The 20,805-nt window shown below is 41.8% G+C and overlaps 1 protein-coding gene across 3 annotated transcripts in view; it reads right to left on the bottom strand.

The window, feature by feature from the left end:
* slc4a3 (solute carrier family 4 member 3) overlaps positions 1 to 19,229 on the bottom strand; it is an 86,433-nt gene extending 67,204 nt beyond the window's left edge. The window contains exons 1-2 of one of the 3 annotated variants that reach the window (XM_031296535.2): positions 19,062 to 19,229; positions 6,999 to 7,397 (exon numbers count right to left, since the gene is read on the bottom strand). In XM_031296535.2, the coding sequence (XP_031152395.1) occupies positions 6,999 to 7,052 (54 nt within the window). In that variant the 5' untranslated portion in view covers positions 7,053 to 7,397; positions 19,062 to 19,229. Of the gene's footprint in view, positions 1 to 6,998; positions 7,398 to 11,806; positions 11,889 to 19,061 lie in introns of those variants that run through there. The other 2 variants (XM_036004367.1, XM_036004368.1) reach the window with 2 other exon arrangements.
* Between the last annotated feature and the right edge of the window lie 1,576 nt (positions 19,230 to 20,805).

Here is a 20,805-nt window from a genome sequence, read left to right on the forward strand (position 1 = left end):
TGCTTTATAATCAAAAAAGACTTCTCAGAATATAGGACCTTTAGGACACGCATGCGGAGACTAAAGCTAATAACATCCATACGAGGATCTCTTCAAAAACTGCAGCTGACGTCAGCTGGCAGCTGGTGATGTTTCTGTGGTAACCCACACTCAGCTGGGTTACATGAGTTTGTTTTAATATCCTCCACATGCACATACCCTCACACCAAACCACCTTAAAAAAAAAAGATAAACTGGCCATAGTTCAGAGCGACATCAATGAGAGGTCAAGGTGCAAAGAAGCTGTTCTCTCCCTATGGGCGCTGTGTGAGTGTGAGTGTGTGAGTGTGTGAGTGTGTGTGAGTGAGTGAGTGAGTGAGTGAGTGAGTGAGTGAGTGTGTGTGTGTGTGTGTGTGTGTGTGTGTGTGTGTGTGTTTTAAGTACATAGTGCATGAGTAATTGAAGGAAGGAAATTGAAGGGTCCGCTTATGTAGTCAAGCATTCAGCCTATTATTTCCTTCAGTGTCACAATATGGGATGCACACTGTGGATGACATGGTCCCCACTCTATGTAATGACACATCACCTCCTTAGTTGGCAGATACATTTTCCCCTGAAAACACAGTCTAATCTGTTCCACTTGAATAACAGATAGAAAGCATTCAGCTATGCGGGACATGAGCATTTTCCACACAACCATGTGTGACTCATCCCTGTGTTGAGATGCTGGAGGGAACAAGTCAGTCTTAAAGTGCTCATATTATGCTCATTTTCAGGTTCATAATTGCATTTAGAGGTTGTACCACAATAGGTTTATGTGGTTTAATTTTCAGAAAACACCATATATTTGTTGTACTACGCATTGCTGCAGCTCCTCTTTTCACCCTGTGTGTTGAGCTCTCTGTTTTAGCTACAGAGTGAGACATCTCACTTCTGTCCCATCTTTGTTGGGAGTCGCACATGCGCAGTAAGGACTACTAGCCAGTCAGAAGCAGAGTATGAAGGCATGCCAAGCTAGCAGCTAGGCGAGCATTATCTGGGAAAACTAATGTTAAAACATCAGGCAGAGTTTACTTAAGTTCAACAAGTCTTTTTTAAAGGGGTGACAGAATGATTATATAGGGTATTTCACACTGTCCCTTAAGGTCTCCTAATAGGGTATGTAACATTGGTTGGTGCTGTTCTATGCTCCCTAATGCAACCCTGTGAAATAGCCCTAGAATGAAATGTGAGGTTTTCTCCCTTATATGGTATTCTCATGAATATTTAGATGAGCTGCACGCTGATTGGTTGGTTTACAACAAAGCTGGAGAGCAAAGACACATAGGGGGGGATGAACAACACAGAGCACAGCAACACAATACCTTTTTCTCCTTTTGAGTCTGACCTTCTCAGCGTCACCTTTCCTTTTCTACCTTTTCCTTTTTGGCTTTCCATCATTAGACTCACACACTGTCTGTTAACGTTACCGGCCGCAGCTCTGCCAGAGCAGTAATGGCTGGAGCAGCCGAGGCCCGAGAAAATATCCCCGGCTGGCTTCAAACTTCATTTCTACTCCGACAGATAAACTCATCAACTAATGTTACTGTACAAAGCACCAGAGACACAGTTTAGTTACAGTTTAGTCAACCTCCATTGTGTCGCGCACACACACACACACACACCAATGCAAAGTTTCGACACTTTCATTACAACTAGTGTTGTTGTAACGTTACCCTCGGGACATAAAGAACCTCCACTTCAAGACAAGGAATCACAACCCGCGCTGTAGCTAGTTCAGTGTCTCAGCGCGGGGACATTTAGCGGAGAGTGAAGCCCACAGGCACACAGACAGAGAGCAGCAGCAGCACACCGCCCATTGCAAGTCCTCTACAGTTTGACCAGCGGGCAGGCCGCCGGATGGTGTTGCTAAGAACTTGCAATGTATAACTATTATCAGACCGGCCCTCGCAGCCTCGAAACACTACCGGCCCACCGGGAAAAGTCTCAACTCTCCCGATTGCCACTCCACTACTGGTTAAGTGTATCATTTACATTGCAATATAAATGAAAACATAACTTCATTTATTAATATCAGGGAACATGCCTGCCACACTCGCAGTTACCCGGTAACTAGACCACCAACTACGCTGACCTGACGGAGCTCCACGACCGGCGGTTCATGGTGCTCTGTACCCAGCACACAGTCATCTTTTCTGGGGTAACTGAACCACTGTCTACCGCTTACCTGGAGCACCATGACCGGCAGCCCGCGATGAAATGTGAAAAGTGTCAGCATTCCCTGTACAGCCTGGAACACTGCATTTACGACCGTGGTTCATTTTCAATATCCATGAAAAACTTCCAAACTTTTTCCTTTGTAATTCCTGTGGAAGTCCAACGCTCGCAGCTAAAGTAGTGTGTGAGATCTGCGCGACCTACATTCAGAACACCAGCTGGTCTCAGACCAGTGGTCTGTATGTACATTTTGGGGAGTGACAAAGGTACAGACCAGAGCCAATTAAGGTACAGCCACCGAGTTGACGTCAACTATGAGCTTCGTTGAGATTCGCCTGTTTTCAGAGGCATTTTCAAATTGTGAGATTTGCATAGTCAAGAGGTGTCAATGGGACTTTGAGGTTCTCTGTAGGGGAGGGCGATATGGACAAAAAATAATATCTCGATATTTTTGCCGATTTTGACGATAACGATAATTAGACGATATCCTTTAAAAATGTGTTTTTAAAAGTCTGAGTTACTTAATCACTGATGATAATAATGGGCACATTGTTGAATGAAAACAGTTATTTATTTTCTTTAAAATGCAAGTATTCAAGTAAAAACAATTCAAAGACATACAAAATACTAATTGAACTAGTGTAGGAACATTGAACTCTGAGTAAACATTCAGTTGTTCTCCTCTGCTGTAATGTAAACTGTGCAGCATACAAGCAAGATGAAATCATAACAATAAACAAAGGGCTCTGTTCTGTAACATATTGGACACAACCATGTCCTTATTGGAAGCAGTCCTGGAGCTGGGATAGGGGAGTGTCAGGCCAGGTTTTGATAGTCCTTCTACTTGGCTGTATGGTCCTTCTGACTGGGATGTATGCTGGGATCAGGAGTAGTTAGATGTGATCTGACTGGCCCAGGTGAGGGAGAGGCGTAGTTCTGTATGCTTTCTTGATGTTAAAGTATGCTCCATGGTCTAGTGTGTTCTTCCCTCTAGTAGCCCAATCTACATGCTGGAAAAAGCTGGGGAGTACAGACTTTAAAGCAGCCATATTATGCTCATTTTCAGGTTCATAATTGTATTTTAAGGTTGTACCAGAATAGGTTTACATGGTTTAATTTTCAAAAAACACCATATTTTTGTTGTACTGCAGTGCTCTCTCTCACTGCTGCAGATCCTCTTTTCACCTGGTCTCTGTTTTAGCTACAGAGTGAGACCTCTTTCTTCTTCTTCTTCTGTACTATCTTTGATTGCACTTGCACATGCGCAGTAGCTCAGATGTAGATCATGTCAGCTAGCTAGCTCCATAGACAGTAAAAGAAAGGCTATTTCTACAACTTTGGTCAGTTACAAGGCAGGATTAGCTGGGAGACTTCTAAATGAGGGCACACATGTAAGTAGTTCTTTTGTAGGTTATGGTGAACTTGTGTGTGTTGTAGCAGTGCTTTGCTATTGAGAACGAGGTAGCATGCTAGCGTTAGCATTAGCATGCTAACGCTACGAGCTAATGGTTGCGGTTAGCCTGCTCGTTTCGGCTTGTGACGTCACAAGCCGTGCCGATTTTGAACAGCTCACCCAGAGACTGAAGGCAGGACACATTCAGAAACCGTATCTCCCTCTAAACAGCATGGATGGATTTTTTTCACAGTTTGTATGTGTGTGGAAGCACCAGAGACACAACATAACACCCCAAATCCCAGAAAAAGTGATTTTTTCATAATATGGGCACTTTAAGGACGCCTTGTTAAAATCCCCTGCTACGATATGTATCCCCTCCAGGTGATCACGCTGCAGTTTGATCACTATGGTTAGCAGTGAGCCAAACGTGTGCTAACGTTAGCATCGGGGGCTATGTAGACGGCAGTGTGCTGCTTTCGTGGTAAATATTACTGACAAGGCTTCCAGGTCAGGTGAGCAGTGCTGGGCAACGATCCTGCCGTTGGTAATCCATTCATTATGCACAAAAATGCACAGTCCTCCTCCTCTGGTCTTGCCGGAGTTCTTGTCTCGATCCTGCCGGTAGCTAGCTCGGCCTGCTAGCTGCCAACAACAATCCGCGGAGCGCCCGGTCTGGCTGTGTCCTCCAGGATGTTATGAGCCGCCTGGAAGGCTCTCGTAACGGCTGTGTTGTATCGTAGTCCTATATTGATTAGTTCAGTGTGGCTGTACTTGTATAAATATACACCGACAGGAGAGCTAGTAGCCGCTAGTAGCATCTTTGTTAACATTAGTGAATGTGTAGCGTTTCATTCTGTGTTTTGAAGTGTTTTTTTCTAAGTAATTTAAATACTCGATAATGTCAATTTGCACATTGTTAACACAACAATGACGATATTATCGTAGACGATGTATATCGCCCACCCCTAGTTCTCTGTATGCCCATTTCACCCACCGAACTGTCGTTGTCAACTATGACAAGGTAAACTCGGTTTTGCAGTCTATCATCCCTTTAACAGTATTGCAACAAAAAGTTGGCATCTGAAAGAAGTGAAACAGGCCCTTTGTTTGACATTCATGGGCAGCACCGGCCTCAGGGTTAGAGAACAGTTACAGCCAAATGCTTCTTTTTGAAATATCAGATCCAGCTGGGAAAATACTTGATTAAGGAAACAGGAAACGCCACATCCAACAAATTCTGTTAAAGCATATCAATTCTGGCATTGCACATTGGCCTATACTACACAAGCTATTTGGCAGCTGATTGGTGTGAAAATGTGAAATTAGTGTTTGAGAAATTTTGCAGCTAAGAAATAACACAGACGCAAAGCATTTTCTCATAGCAATCTGTCAACCAATCTTATGAAGTCTTTTCTTCTAATTCCACTTCTCAATCTCAAGCATCCAGCCACACTGCCAGCATTGATGTCTACTAAAAAGGCCACCTACTCTAGCTATAAAGGACTCTTTCACAGGCTCACTGAGACTCCATTGTACAAGCTGACATAGTAAGGTCGGCATCTGCTACACACATTGTCCACATTTCTCTCCTCAGATACTTTTTTCTTAGTTTTTTTCCTGCAAAGTCAGACTCTGCACTTCTCAGCAGTCTGCATTTGCATATTCATTTTTCCATCCTTAAAACTTCAGTCACTTTCCAAAATGAATTATTAACCTTCCTTCACTTTCCTGACTTCTATATCCCATAATACAAACCAGAACTGCCAGCTGAAAAGGACAAATCATATATATATATATATATATATATATATATATATATATATATATATATATATATATATATATATATGATTTGATATATATATATATGCATTCAGTGGTTTTAAATAGGCTACCAAACAATGCTTGCTGTATGAATCCAGTCTCACAAATGTATGTGTGTTTGCTGTTATAGCCAACACAGCATAACCATGTTCTCCTATTGTTCTTGAGTTTCTGTTTAAGGCATAGATTGACATTTTAGAAAATAAAAAAAATATGAACTTTGGAGAGAGCTAGCTGTGTCCCCTGTTTTCAGTCCTTTTGCTAAGCTACGCTTATTGCCTCTTGGCTTTAAATCTGTATTTTACACGCATACATGAGAGTGGCATGGATCTTCTCATCAAACTCTCGGCAAGAAAGCAAATAAGCCCAGAATGTCAAACTATTCCTTTGAATATGCGCATGTTCATTGATTTTTGTGAATTTAAAAGAAAAACACACAACCACACAAAGAAATTCTTCCATTTAGTGTATTCCTCTATACACTTTCTATCCCACTTTCTATACACTTTCCATAAAAAAAAAATCCATGAAGGTAATCAACAGGACTAAATCAACCAAAACACAACTGTAGGAGCCCACGTTACCTTACTTGCCACAGGGACTCTGTCACTGTTCCTAATCTCTTAGTTGCTTGTGAGAGCTCTCGGCCTAATTAGGGCAATTCAGATCAAACTGAAAGCTGTTGGCTTCATCACAAGTTTATGCCACTCAAAGCCCGGTGCTGGATAGTTAACCTTTGAGAGGGCTGCTGGCCAAAAGGCAACAGAATCTCTCCAGCTCAGAATGGACTCGCTCTGGGTTAAACAAAAGAGGAGCTTGTGGTTTGCTATACTTAGCTTATAACAGTTGAAGTTTAAGAAATGTTTCACATGAGCACAAGCCTAATTCATATGGTGGTATGGTTCCTCAGAAAAAAGTACATTTTAACGAGGGCTGTCAAAATTAACGGGATAAAAATGAGTTAACGCACATTCCTTTTTTTAACGCCACTCAATTTTTGACGCAGGATTAACGCATGCACGCTCTGTGATTTGGGCCTCGGGCGGCTCCGTAGTTTGGGAAATCAGGAAGCGATGCAGCAGTAACGTTGGTAGTGGCTAGCAGAAACAACCCTCCTTGCACAGAAATGGATACATACTGTAAAAGGGTCTTTTGAATGGCAGGTTGAGTTTCAAAGCCCTTCCAGATGGTTTTCTCCACAAGTTATTTGCGTGTGCTCTCCATGTAAACTGAGTCACCACTGGAGTACTCCAGTCTCAAATACCACTTTGAATTTAAGAAAGACCTTAAAGAGCCCCTATTATACTACTTTTCAGCATCATATTTGTACTCTTGGGGTCTACTAGAATAGGTTTGCATGCTTTGACGTGATGAAAAAACATAACATGTTTCTCATACTGCCCATTGCTGAAGTGCCTCTGCCTGAGCTCTAGGCCCGCCTTCCCAAAAAGCCTAGTCTGCTCTGATTGGTCATTTGGATTGAAATGTGTTTTTTTGTACTTTATACGTATATTACATACACAAAAAAACTATATAACACACTATAACATGAAAAAAAAATGCTCTTTAAAGTAATATTTACCTGTTGTAGGTTGATCAACACATCTACCTCTGGGGCATGACCTCCTGTAGCCATGGGGCCTGGCGTTCAGCCAGTGGGGGGGAGATTGGCTCTATGATGAGGGCAGGGGGCTGCAGAAGAGACGGCTAGCGTGGCTGGGGTAAGACTCAACAGAGAGCCTGGGTATGGAGACGCTGCGGAGAGGGACGTGACTGGACCAACAGTGCGTGAGGTAAAGGATGACCGGTCGGGTGTGGGTGTAGGAGTCGGGTGGGGGTTAGTGCTGTTGGGAGAAGGGAATAAGCAGGAGAGGGAAGGAGGGAAAGTTGGGGTGCAAAGCCACAGGAACCTGGGGGAGGACGGGGATCAGCCCTTCTCTTTCACGGCTGGGGATCCAGGAAGTCTTTCGGGTGGCATAACCTGCAGGAGAGTGGACAGGAGAGACAACGTTACAAGTCTGATACCAGGAATATATAGGGCTGCACAATATATGTTTTTTGAATTGTCATTGTGATATCAACTGTCGCAATATACGCATCATGAAAGGCTGCGACATGTCGCGAAAAGACACTACAGAAAACTGCACTTTGAAATGTAACTGTCATTCTTTTTTTAGTGGTGCCTTTTATATTCAATTCAATGCTCAATTTGTTCAATAAAGGAAGGTTGGAAATGATCTCCTTTCATTTGTTTTAAATTCAACAAGCAAGTTGTTGTACTTTAGCAGAATAATGAAAGCAGCAGAAAGGCAGAACTGGGTACACTGTATCCGTTTATTTATCGCAGGTAATATCGTTATCGCGATATTCAACAATGTTATCGCATATATTATATTATATATATTTTCCACCCTAAACCAATCACACATAATGCACTGTATTGTTGATACTGCAGAGTGTACATAACATTGTAAATAATCAGTACATGCTGAGATATATACAAAGTGAATAGTCATGTTCAAAGTGAAATGCTTTACAAGCCAATTTGTAAAATCCCTGCAAAATAAACTGCAAATCAGTGTGTGACCTATGCAAATATATTCTATATGACTAGATTATATAATTAACCAAGCACCTCACTCTGATACTGTATAGCATTCCACTGCTGCTCCACACCCACGTGATGGCATTTGTGTTTTTTATTTTCAATTTATTATCTCTAATGAACCACATCCTGTTCCCTGTGGTGTTTTTAAAGCTGCCATGGCGACAGAGAGGGCGTTGACATGCTACACAGCCTCTGTCTTGACTCAAAGCAAGGATGTTGTGGTCACACCCATGTCACCTCTCTGCAGATTTTATACTTTCTACCTCTGGTGTCTCAGTGGAGTAAAGGAGAATACTATGCCCTGATATGAATAACACCGTTTTTTGATGCCTCATTACACTGTGAAGGTTGTCACTTGTAACAGGAGATCTTCTAAGATTATAGGAAATTTCTGTCATGGTGGTTGTTTATTTTTGTGTTTGGTAGATTTTTTTTCTGTTCTCCCCCCTTCCTCCTCGGGGCAGAAGTAAGAGCTTTGAGACGGCCTTCACCGAGGAGGGACAGAACAACTTCCGGTTCAGCCGAGGACTGTGCAGTTGAGGATTTATCAGATAAGGGTTAAGAGATGCAGTCATAGTCTTGCATTGCCAGACCTTCCTCCACAGCGCCGTGGAGGAGGGTCTGGCAGTCCACACAGCATTCCGGGATGGGAGAAAAACATGCTCTGGTTTATTGACATGTCTTTAAATCAATCACAATCGTCATGGGCGGTGCTAAGCACCGGACGCAGCAACGGTGCCTCTGCAAAATAGCCTCAGGAAGGAACTTTTTTTGGTGGAACGTGTACGTTCAAAAGTTGTTTCAGTCGTGCAACAGAAAACTCGGGTTGGACAGATAGTCTAGCTAGCTGTCTGGATTTACCCTGCAGAGATCTGAGGAGCAGTTAACCATAGTCCTCAGAAATCCACCAGAGTTTAGAACGCCAACAGAAAGAAAGAAGAAGGTGACATGCGGACGAAAAAGAGGGACATCTGGCGGAATTTCCGGCGGCACCGGAGCAATCCCGGAAATGAAACGTCGTCGACATTAGTAGGGCTAATGAAAAAAATCATAATCACGATTATTTTGGTCAATATTGAAATCCCAATTATTTAACACAGTTACTCATTGACTTTTGGAAAGATGTTGCATTTATTTTTTGTTGAACTTAACTGAACAGTGAAACAGTTAAAAACAAACCAACAACAAACTGTGAGATTCCCTTTCCATTCAGAACACAAGACAAAATAAAGCGTTTATCTGCACATCAGGATGTGCAGAATAATGGTTGTTTTTGTGATCATTAGGAGCCGAAATCGTAATCGCGATTGAAATTTCCATTAATTGCACAGTCCTCGCAATTAGCAACTTTGAACTTCAGATTAGGGCTGCAACTAACGATTATTTTCATAGTTGATTAATCTGTTGATTATTTTCTCGATTAATCGATTAGTTGTTTGATCTATAAAAATGTCAAAACATGGTGAAAAATGTGGATCAGTGTTTCCCAAAGCCTAAGAGGACGTCCTCAAATGTCTTGTTTTGTCCAAAACTCAAAGATATTCAGTTTACTGTCACAGAGGAGAGAAGACACTAGAAGATATTCACATTTAACAAGCTGGAATCAGAGAAATCTTATTTTTTTTAATAAAAAAATGACTCAAATGATTAATCGATTATCAAAATAGTTGGCGATTAATTTAATAGTTGACAACTAATCGATTAATCGTTGCACCTCTACTTCAGATTGACTGATTGATTATAAAGACATGCGGAAGTTGTTACTGGTGGCGACCTGATGATAAAATGAACCTTTCTCTTATCAAAGTCCATGTCTGGTATTTTCAGTAACATATCCAGGCATCACCTAACTCATCTTAATCCTCACTTATCAGTCGAATTAGAAAACCACGGTGGCACACACGGGCATAAACAAACTGGAGAAGGCACCTTGGGGCCTGCTTAATTATTCCAGGGATGCCAAAATAGACACTGCTGATTATTTTGGTTTTCACGTGGAGGAAAACAGGTGCCTCTCATCCATGTAAACATGCCATGGATTGTTGGTGCTATTATTCTGGGAGGTGTGGGAGAGGGCAGGCCAGACCATGGTCATTTATCATTGCCACTTAGTTTGTCTCCAGAATTTTGGAATAGGGTCACAGCAGAATGCGCTGCTCCTCTGATCCCTGATTATAAAGTTAGAACAGTGCATGTGATGAGGACGACACGTGAACAAAACAAGCGTACACTATTAGACTGAATCAAGCATTAGGGCTGCACAATCAAATTGATTCTTTATCGTCATCGCAATATCAACTTGCGCAATAAACACATGGCGAAAGCCTCAAACACATTGCGAGAGACACTCAGAAAATACCAGTACAAAACGGCACTTTGAAATGTAACTGCTGTTCTTTTTTTAGTGATGCCTTTTATGTTCAATTCAAAGCTCAATTTGTTCAATAAAAGAATGTTGGAAATGAGCTCCTTTTGTTTGTTTTTAATTCAACAAGCAAGTTGTTGTACTTTAGCAGAATACTGAAAGCAGCAGAACTGAGTACATTTTAATATCTGTGTATTTATCGCAAGTAATATCGTTATCGCGATATTCAACAATGTTATCGCATATCGCATATTTTCCTCATTTCGTGCAGCCCTATCGAGCATGCATTATGAATATTAGGTACTGTGTATATAAAGAAGTCGTGGGAATTGATGTAGTATAGCTGATAAGTCCCGAGTGACCCACTCTGTTTGGAGCTGCTGTTTTCCCACTGTCACAATAAGAGGCTCTGCATCTGTCTCCGTTGTATTTGCTCCCTCTGAGATATTTACAGCTGGCTCATATAGCTCACATTACGCACAACGCGCTGCACAGATTAAAAGTATGAGATGCAGAAGTGCGCTTAGGGCAATTATTGTGCACAATGTCTTTATTACGCCACGCTGCATCTCCAAGAACAACAGCTCAATAAACAGCCTGCACATGTACCAAATCCTGCATATCCATGGATGAATGCATTCTGAGCAACTCACACCACCTCACACCTTTTCAATAACTACAGTGGTATTTCTGCTGTTTAAATATGCTATGGCGAAAGGCTGGCCGATATGGAGAAAATCAAATATCACGATATTTTTGACCAAATACCTCAATATCGATATTGCGGCGATATTGTAGGGTTGACTGTTGGTGCTTTCACAAAATATTTACACAAAGAGTTTTGATTATTAATCATCAGTATTGTGGATACAATGACTAAGTGGACAGAACAGCTACAACAGTCTGGTAATGACATCACTTTACTATAATGCAGCCTTTACAACCAGGAAAAGACAACACTTGTCATATCAGGATATTACCATATCCAAAATCTAAGACGATATCTAGTCTCATATATCGATATTGATATATGTTGCAAGAGAGTGCATGTGTGAGAGATGCTTATTTTCTGTAGTATATCTTATCTATCTATAGTGATATATTGCCCAGCCCTACTATGGGGAAATATACCCCCTGCACAATGAGATTGAGAAAAATAATCATCAGTAATGTGGATATGATGACTAAGTGGGTAAAAGCAAATAATAGAACAGCTAGAATAGTCTGGTACGTTCAGAAAATGACATCACACCCATTAACACCAAGAAAAGACAACACTTTGTCATATTACAACGTCATATCACGATATCCATAATGTAAGACGACATCTAGCCTCGTACATCGATATGGATATATAATATTGATATGTTGCCTTGCCCTACTAATAAAACCCTGGCCTGCACATGTTCCGTCCTACCTTCCATTGGGTCTGAAGGGCCCGTGTGTCATCCTGATTGGCCACCGGTGGAGTGTGTAACCTTGGCTAAAGCTGACCCAGCTCCAGACCACCACCACCACCAGCTAACTCCCTGCAACAGTGATATCACAAGTCCCGCCCCCCTTCATACCAGCTGTGTAATCAGAGCGCTCTGCGTGGCTCATCCTTTGAATGTGTGAAGGGGACGCTGACAAACAGAAGTGACAGACATTGATAGTGTTGGGGGGGGGGGGGTCAGCTGAGGAATGCCAACAGACATGAAAAAAAGGAAAACTAAACCTCTGGTGAGTGACAGGGCTACAATACAAATGATGAGGGTGACTCAGCAGGAGAGAGCCCCTTAAAATAGGGACTGTATAAATAGAAAATGTTTAGGTGAGTCAGTGGTAATAAATAAAATAAATAAATACCCATTTTAGGAAAAAAAAAATCGATTTTAAAAATCGTTACAAAAAAAATCCCAATACATTAAAAAAAAAATTCCACCTGCTCTATAATTAACCTTTTTACATGAATAGCCAGAGGAACATTTATCTTTTTCAAGATAACGTACATCTTGTATTACTCACTTAAATTGAACAGAAATGACTGCAGCCATAGTTCTGCTGTATCACATTATATCAGAAGCCTGCCAGGCGATGTGGACAGAAATAGAGAGACGCAGAGACGGAGGGAAAGTGCAAAGTAGGGAAAGAGGAGGGTTAACCTCAAATTGGCACCCACAAACCGGCAAAATGACTAGTACCAAATTAAAACGGAACAGTTTGATGTGAAGTGTAGTTCATTTTTCCACAGCTGGTGTGTGTTGCACATCATTTGATCAAGGTAAACACAGTAGATCATTGTGTCTAATGGCACACTGGTGCAGCAAATCAGACTACAGATGCTAAAGTCCTATCTGCCCTGTAGACTCCAGCTGGCTGTCGGGATTTAATCAACTGAAGGCGACTTCCATACAGTCGAAAAGCTGTCATGTCTAACAGATATCAGTTAGTATCACTATCAATCGTCAGCTCGGTAGAATGTCTTTAAAGGTCCCATGGCATGACAATTTCACTTAATATGAGTTCCCCCAGCCTGCCTATGGTCCCCCAGTGGCTAGAAGTGGTGATAGGTGTAAACCGAGCCCTGGGTATCCTGCTCTGTCTTTGAGAAAATGAAAGCTCAGATGGGCCGATCTGGAATCTCCTCCTTATGAGGTCATAAGGAGGAAGGTTACCTCCCCTTTCTCTGCTTTGCCCGCCCAGAGAACAGTATTAGGGGACCACTAAGGCCTATATAAAAGAGACTTCAGATACAGTATTAGGGGACCACTAAGGTCTATATAAAAGAGACTTCAGATACAGTATTAGGGGACCACTAAGGTCTATATAAAAGAGACTTCAGATACAGTATTAGGGGACCACTAAGGTCTATATAAAAGAGACTTCAGATACAGTATTAGGGGACCACTAAGGTCTATATAAAAGAGACTTCAGATACAGTATTAGGGGACCACTAAGGCCTATATAAAAGAGACTTCAGATACAGTATTAGGGGACCACTGAGGCCTATATAAACAGGCCTGTGCCTATGGTATCTCCTTAAATATACCTACGCTCTCCATCTCTGCAAGATTGGGAATGATTGAGATTTCTCTTGGCACAGCTACCAGAAGACTTCCAACTTTCAGACAGGTTGCTCACGTCACATCTACGTCTTCAATCTCAGTTGGAGGCTGCTCAGTAACGCTCAGCCATCACCGGAAAAGTGCTTCTAATATCCTTCACTGGTCTCCGTCCAGAGCAACGGGATCTGTTGGTCCATTTTATATATGTCAATGGGGACCACTAAGGCCTATATAAAAGCATCCAAAAAGCAGCATGTCATAGGACCTTTAAAAATCTAGTGTAGAGTAATACACTTTTTTCATGGTTAAATAGAATATGTGAGTTGCCCGATGCATCGAAAAACATAAAGCACTTAATTAAACGTATCCTTAATGTATAGAATTATAAAAAAAACATTGTGCCAACTTTTGTTATTCTGTTCACTGTGTATGTTATTTTTGCAGCCGTGTCCCTCAGCAGGAGGAGTCCGTGGCTGCACACGCACCTGTCACACAGTGTAAACAAACACACCATGTCCATGTTTATGTGATGGTCACAAGAGGCTCTGTTCACGCTGAGGTACTTCAGAACTGCAGTGTGTAAAGATTGAAACTTCACGAATTTGGGAATTATTGTCCACAGTCAAAGGTATAGGATGGCATGCCCTCGGGTGCACGGGTGGGAATCACAGGGTAAACTCACAATACAATACGAAACACGATACACGGCTTGCGATACCGATTGTATCACGATACAGCATACATCACGATAACAGTCTAACTTTGAATACAAAATGCCCGTGAAAAGGTTAAGTGCAGGTTTTCTCTCTGTATTCACAGCAGGTCCAAACTGTTAGAAAACAGCACAATTCTGCAGCACAAGTTTTTTCTGCAAATTAAAATTGCACAACTATATTTCAACTATGGGTCCGGACTTTGGACTTAAACGTGGCTGGGGCATCTGTTATTTTCCTCAAACTGCTGTCCACCATCCCATTGAAAACCTCTTCCTCTTCAGCTAGTTAACTTATGCTCAAGTAGCCTACATGATGCTAACGGCGTTTTGAGCTTACGTTAGCAATCAAACAACCATAGATAGCTGAAACGTTTTTGAAATGATTTCCATCTCCTGTTACTGTATGTAAAGAGAAACGTTTATCATTTTATGGATTTCACAAATTTCAGTACGACACGTTATGCCGTAAACCGTTTAAATCTGAGCACGCGTAACTCACATCTGCACTCGACTCACATCGGGTAGTGACAGCGGTGTCACTAAAAAGGCAAAAACCCCAAAAAGGTCCCCTAATACTGTATCTGAATTCTCTTTTATATAGACCTTAGTGGTCCCCTAATACTGTATCTGAATTCTCTTTTATATAGACCTTAGTGGTCCCCTAATACTGTATCTGAAGTCTCTTTTATATAGGCCTCAGTGGTCCCCTAATACTGTATCTGAAGTCTCTTTTATATAGACCTTAGTGGTCCCCTAATACTGTATCTGAAGTCTCTTTTATATAGGCCTTAGTGGTCCCCTAATACTGTATCTGAAGTCTCTTTTATATAGACCTTAGTGGTCCCCTAATACTGTATCTGAAGTCTCTTTTATATAGGCCTTAGTGGTCCCCTAATACTGTATCTGAAGTCTCTTTTATATAGGCCTTAGTGGTCCCCTAATACTGTATCTGAAGTCTCTTTTATATAGGTCTTAGTGGTCCCCTAATACTGTATCTGAAGTCTCTTTTATATAGGCCTTAGTGGTCCCCTAATACTGTATCTGAAGTCTCTTTTATATAGGCCTTAGTGGTCCCCTAATACTGTATCTGAAGTCTCTTTTATATAGACCTTAGTGGTCCCCTAATACTGTATCTGAAGTCTCTTTTATATAGGCCTTAGTGGTCCCCTAATACTGTATCTGAAGTCTCTTTTATATAGGCCTTAGTGGTCCCCTAATACTGTATCTGAAGTCTCTTTTATATAGGCCTTAGTGGTCCCCTAATACTGTATCTGAAGTCTCTTTTATATAGGTCTTAGTGGTCCCCTAATACTGTATCTGAAGTCTCTTTTATATAGGCCTTAGAGGTCCCCTAATCGCAAAAACCTCAGGTGGCGTGGAAACCTCTCAATCACTTTCACCACAAAATGTGTCACCAACTGCACTGGATTGGCAACAGATACTCGGATTATGCGATTCAGGTTGTTAATTGGTAAATCGGTAAATCATCTGGGAGTTATTATGGCGCTGAAGAAACCGGCGAGTGATTCATTTTGAACAAAAACTGAACGAGAATGACTCTGGGCATCAGTGCCGAGACATCTTGCAGAGTTTGACAGGACATAATGACAAACATGGACAGGACTTCACACTCAGTGGACGGGGGAGAGAGTTAAGATTACAATCACTGCAAACCACAGTTAACCTGTTAAACCACACAGCTCGTTCCGTAGCGCTGTTACTGGTATACTGACTGATTAATGGAGCCCTGCATGCATGCACAGCTTTTATATATGCACACAGCTTTTATCAACAGGCAGCACTGCCAAAAGCGCCATCTGTGCAAACACAATGCAATCGTGTTGGCCAGAAAGTCTGAACAGAGGCCACCTGCAGAGTCTTCTTTCACAGGTCTTTGCCCGGTAATAACCACTCCCCTCACTCCAGGCCAGATCAAGCCACTCCAGACACAGCCACGAGCTATTTCTTGACGTGTAGATCTACATTTAGAGACAAGTGGGCAGCAAACTCAGAGACACTGTGGCCCATAGTTCTACAAAGGAGCCACATTGGAATAAGCCTCAAAGCCAGAGCCAAAGTATACACACACAGGCAATAAACAAATATCGTTGCATCACTATATTCCTCATACATTCATTTAGTAAGACAATAGAGGTGATTAAAGAGTAGATCTGATGGAAACCAAACATTTGTCATTCATCAACTTCAACTCGTTGCACTGAAATCAGTCACACCTCTCTACTACACTCACAATGGTATTGTGTCCAAACACAGAAACGGCTATTAAAGGGTCAGTTCATCCTAATTACAAAAAAAAACTCAACAGTTTTAACCCAGGCTTTGAAATACGGTGTCCGTCAGATTTCTGCTTCCTCGCCTATAAAATTCACAGCACCGCAAAAACAACATAAAAAAAAAATTCAACAGCAAAATCTCTTTGCACGAAATATAATCCTATTGCCCTGAATCATCACACTACTGTGAAAGTTTCTCATCAGAAGTACTTTTTTTACAAAAGAAATAGTCCCCTATGAAACGGTAAACAGCATATTAGATGATGTCTGGAAAGACAAATAACTGTTGAATTTTACAAACTTTGGTCCAGAATTAAATATCTCAACAACTATTGGAAGTGACATGCCTCGATAACTACTCGATCCATTAACATGAAATATAACTTTGGTGACCCCTTAACTCATCTCATCTAGCGCCATCAGGTATAGCCTACCTGTGAGCGATGCTAGTAAGCTAATGTTAGCATGCTAACCAGTTTCAGACAATAACGCTTAGTAACCATGGACTGTATATAAAGATAGACGGTGCTTCTCCACTTCCTCCCACTGTACAAAAGTGAAGCCAAAATATGGATATGTGCGCCGCCATCTTGTAATTTTGGAGCCATAGTCTGCAAAGTAGTGATCGGGCGGTGGAGACGCGGTATCAACGTCCTGCCCATACACCCGATCGACCAATCACGAGTCAATCACAGCTGTCAAACACAACGTTTCCCCCTGTTTTTACATGACTGTATGGCTGCCCTCCTGTCTTATGCCCCCCCGAGACGGGCCCACGCATGAGACGGGAGGGCATCAGATGGGATGCATGAGACGGGAGGCTCCAGGGCTGCAGCCATACTGACTCTTATACCAAAACGGAGTTTTTACGGCATTTATAGCAGCTAATAAAAAAACTAACTTATCAGAAAAGCTAACATGGAGGGTGTGGGGTTTATGACCTATACTGCAGCCAGCATCCAGGGAGCGATCGAGATGTTTTGGCTTCCAGCTTAAACTGGTGCTAAATGCAAGGCAAACTACATATTTAGGGCCCTATTTTAACAATCTAAGCGCACGGCGTGAAGAGCATGGCGCAGGTGCATTTAGGGCATGTCCAAATCCACATTTGCTAGTTTGACGGCGGAAAAAAGGGTCCGTGCGCCGGGCGCATGGTTCAAAAGGGTTGTACTTAGTGTCTTCATTAATCATAGGTGTCTTTGGGCGTAACATGCAATACACCAATCAGAGTGTCATCTCCCATTCCCTAAAAGCCAGGCGCGTTTGGACCATTGCTATTATGATGGCGGATTTGCACCGTAATATTTTTATTTGTAATCTTTTGCATGTTTGTGTGCTGCTGCGCTTCCCTGTGTGTGTAACAAGCATAGTGTGCGCGCGCTGTGCATAAGTGAGTTGTTTAAAGACAGATTGACAGAGCTGTGCTGAGTAACAAAAATAAAGTATGCTAACAACAATGATTAGCTTACTGTAATGGGTATAGTACAACACTCTTCAAAGAGCAGTATGTTAGCATTGTCATTGTGTGCACATTAGCATATTGACATGTAGCTCAAAGCAAAGCTGCTAGACTCAGACTCAGAGTTGTAGACTCTAAACACAATTCAGTTCACTTTTTATTGTATTGGGATGGAGGCAGAAATCATGGGCTAATTAGGGTGAACTGTAACCCTTTATTCACTTATCCCCCAATCATCAGTTTTATATGAAGTGACAAGTTTAGAAAATGTGTAATATTATTTTATGTAACATGCAAAATAGATATGGGATTGAGTCTCTTGAAAGGTGCTACAGCTTAAAGATTTGGCGTCTTTACCCTTCAGTTTAGTTATCGGCCTAATGGATGACCTAGCCTGCTGTAGTTTACACAGCTATTTGAAATCCCACTCTCTGACTGCTTCATAAGTGCTACAACAATCAATACTCACACTCAATTCTCAAACTCCTTATTTAGAAAACATTTTAAAGCTGAAAGGTGTCAGGTTGCCACAGCCACCTGGTTTTCCACAAGAACTAAACAGCCAGCTGCTTTCAGCTTTCAATTTAGGGAAATCCGGTGAAGCACCGTGAGTTGACTTTCCTCAGCAGACGATAGTTGCTGAGTCATTACTACTGTATGTGACCTTACCCACCTCCAGCTTTCTGTTTGAACTTGGATCTCAGACAATTCCACGCGGCTCATACATGACCTATAGAGCTTCTGGTCTATTTTTTGAGCAAGACAATACTTTATAATGGACAGGAGAAACACTGCAGTACAACCACTATCAATACTACAATCAGTATCCAAGCCACCGCCTCCGGAGCACAATGAGGACGGCTCTGCCTCACAGTCAGTGCAGCCTTGCTCCCAAAGGCATCGCTACACCTGCGAGGACCTAGCATCAATTTACTACGTAGTATTTCTCAGCCTGAGAAAACACCTCAATTCCATACCGTTAGCCAGTGGTGTCCTTTAGCTGAGGCGCATATGTGTGTCTTTGTTGAATAGCAAGTAGCCTTCCCAGGCAGCGACTCGGCATCATTTTAATGCCAGTGCGTAGTTACCATCCACTCCGAAGTCAACGCTGCCCTAACATTTGCATTTATAACTAACCGCCGTATGCGTCGCCTTACCTGCGGTTTCAGAGAGCAGTCCAGCGGTAGAAAAACTACGAGCAAGACACGCTGCGGCTATCATACACGGCAGCTCAACAACGTTACTGGTCCTTAACCTAGTGAAGAGAAGAAGACACGCCGGCCACGCAGACTGCTGGGTCTGCGAAGGATGCTCAGCATGACCACGTGACTCTGGAGTACAACCTGGCAGTCTGAAGTCACTGATAGATGGACTACAGTAAAGTGCTCTCTCAACATTTGGTGTTAGGATTCTTAGGAAGGAAGGAGGTCATAGATACATCTATCCTCATTGCAGTACTAGGAGTAGTAGTAGAAGAACGTCTTCTGTTACTACTGTTTATGTAATTTTATTAAGCCTACAATTCACCTACAACAGTGAAATTAACTTTAAACCGTAAACAAGCCTTTGGGGTGCGGTAGGCCTATGCTATAGGCTATGTAGGCGCTGTGGTGAGCTGCAAATATGAATTGATTAGTTATCAACTATTAAATTAATCAGCAACTCATTTGATAATCAATTAATCGGTTTGAGTCATTTTTTATGAATAACAAAAATCTGTTTCCAGCTTGTTAACTGTGAATATTTTCTAGTTTCTTCACTCCTCTGTGACAGTAACTGAATATCTTTGAGTTGTGGACAAAACAAGACATTTCAACTTGCTGACATTTTATAGACCAAACAACTAATCGATTATTGGAGAAAATAATCGACAGGTGAATCGACAATGAAAATAATCGAGTTGCAGCCCTACTGTGGTGCAGTGAGGATGTGCAGACTTAACACAGGGGGCTTCTTTTTCTACTACAAGTATACACCACATGCATATTTACATACAGACACACACACACACACACACACACACATGCAAACACACACAGGGACACACACAAAAGGATTGCCGGGTGACCGTATACAGCTGAAACATTATCCAATAGGAAAATAACATAGAGAAATAAATGTCTAATACATATAAATAAGACATCATTAATAATACATTAATTTCAACCAAGTTCCAGCTTTTTAAGCTTTACAGTAAACTGAAGAAACAAAGAGCTAGTTGGATCATAAAATATAATGAATACATTAAATGAAAACAAGAAAAAAAGACTACTTGAAGTTTTAAATAGAGAAAAGAAAAGAATTCGTCCCACACAGTGTTACATATATATAATTCCATAATAGTTCTCAGATAACATCCTACAGTTTTATTATTGAGGTCTCAGACAAGGGGAATCACAGCCACTGTGTGGCAGTAATGCTTCAATTTGAAGGGCACAGATAGACCGACACACAGAGCTCGATTATCTACCAGGCCAAGCAGAACACTGAACACCCCAAATTCACTGTGTGTCACCTTTATGGTGGTAATTTGAATGCTTTTGTTTGGGCGTGTGTGACACCTTCATTATTTCCTATATTGTTTCCGCCTGTTGAGGAACCTCTGAAAAAACAGCAACTAAATGTTGAATCTGGGTGAGAAGACAGTTTGGATGCAAGACACAACAGTTATTGGTGTAGACGAGCGTGAGGCATGTACAGTATGTCTACCTGCTGAGAGACTGAAAGGAAGAGGCCAGAGGAATGATGTAAAATGCCAAATCACAAAGTAATTTTTGGGGCATTTTTAGGCCTTTATTTGATAGGACAGCTTAGACATGAAAGGGGAGAGAGAGGGGGAATGACACGCAGCAAAGGGCCGCAGGTCGGAGTCGAGGGCTGAGCCTCTGTATCTGGGCGCGT

The sequence above is a fragment of the Sander lucioperca genome, chromosome 8 (assembly GCF_008315115.2).
Source record: "Sander lucioperca isolate FBNREF2018 chromosome 8, SLUC_FBN_1.2, whole genome shotgun sequence".
Classification (NCBI taxonomy): domain Eukaryota; kingdom Metazoa; phylum Chordata; class Actinopteri; order Perciformes; family Percidae; genus Sander; species Sander lucioperca.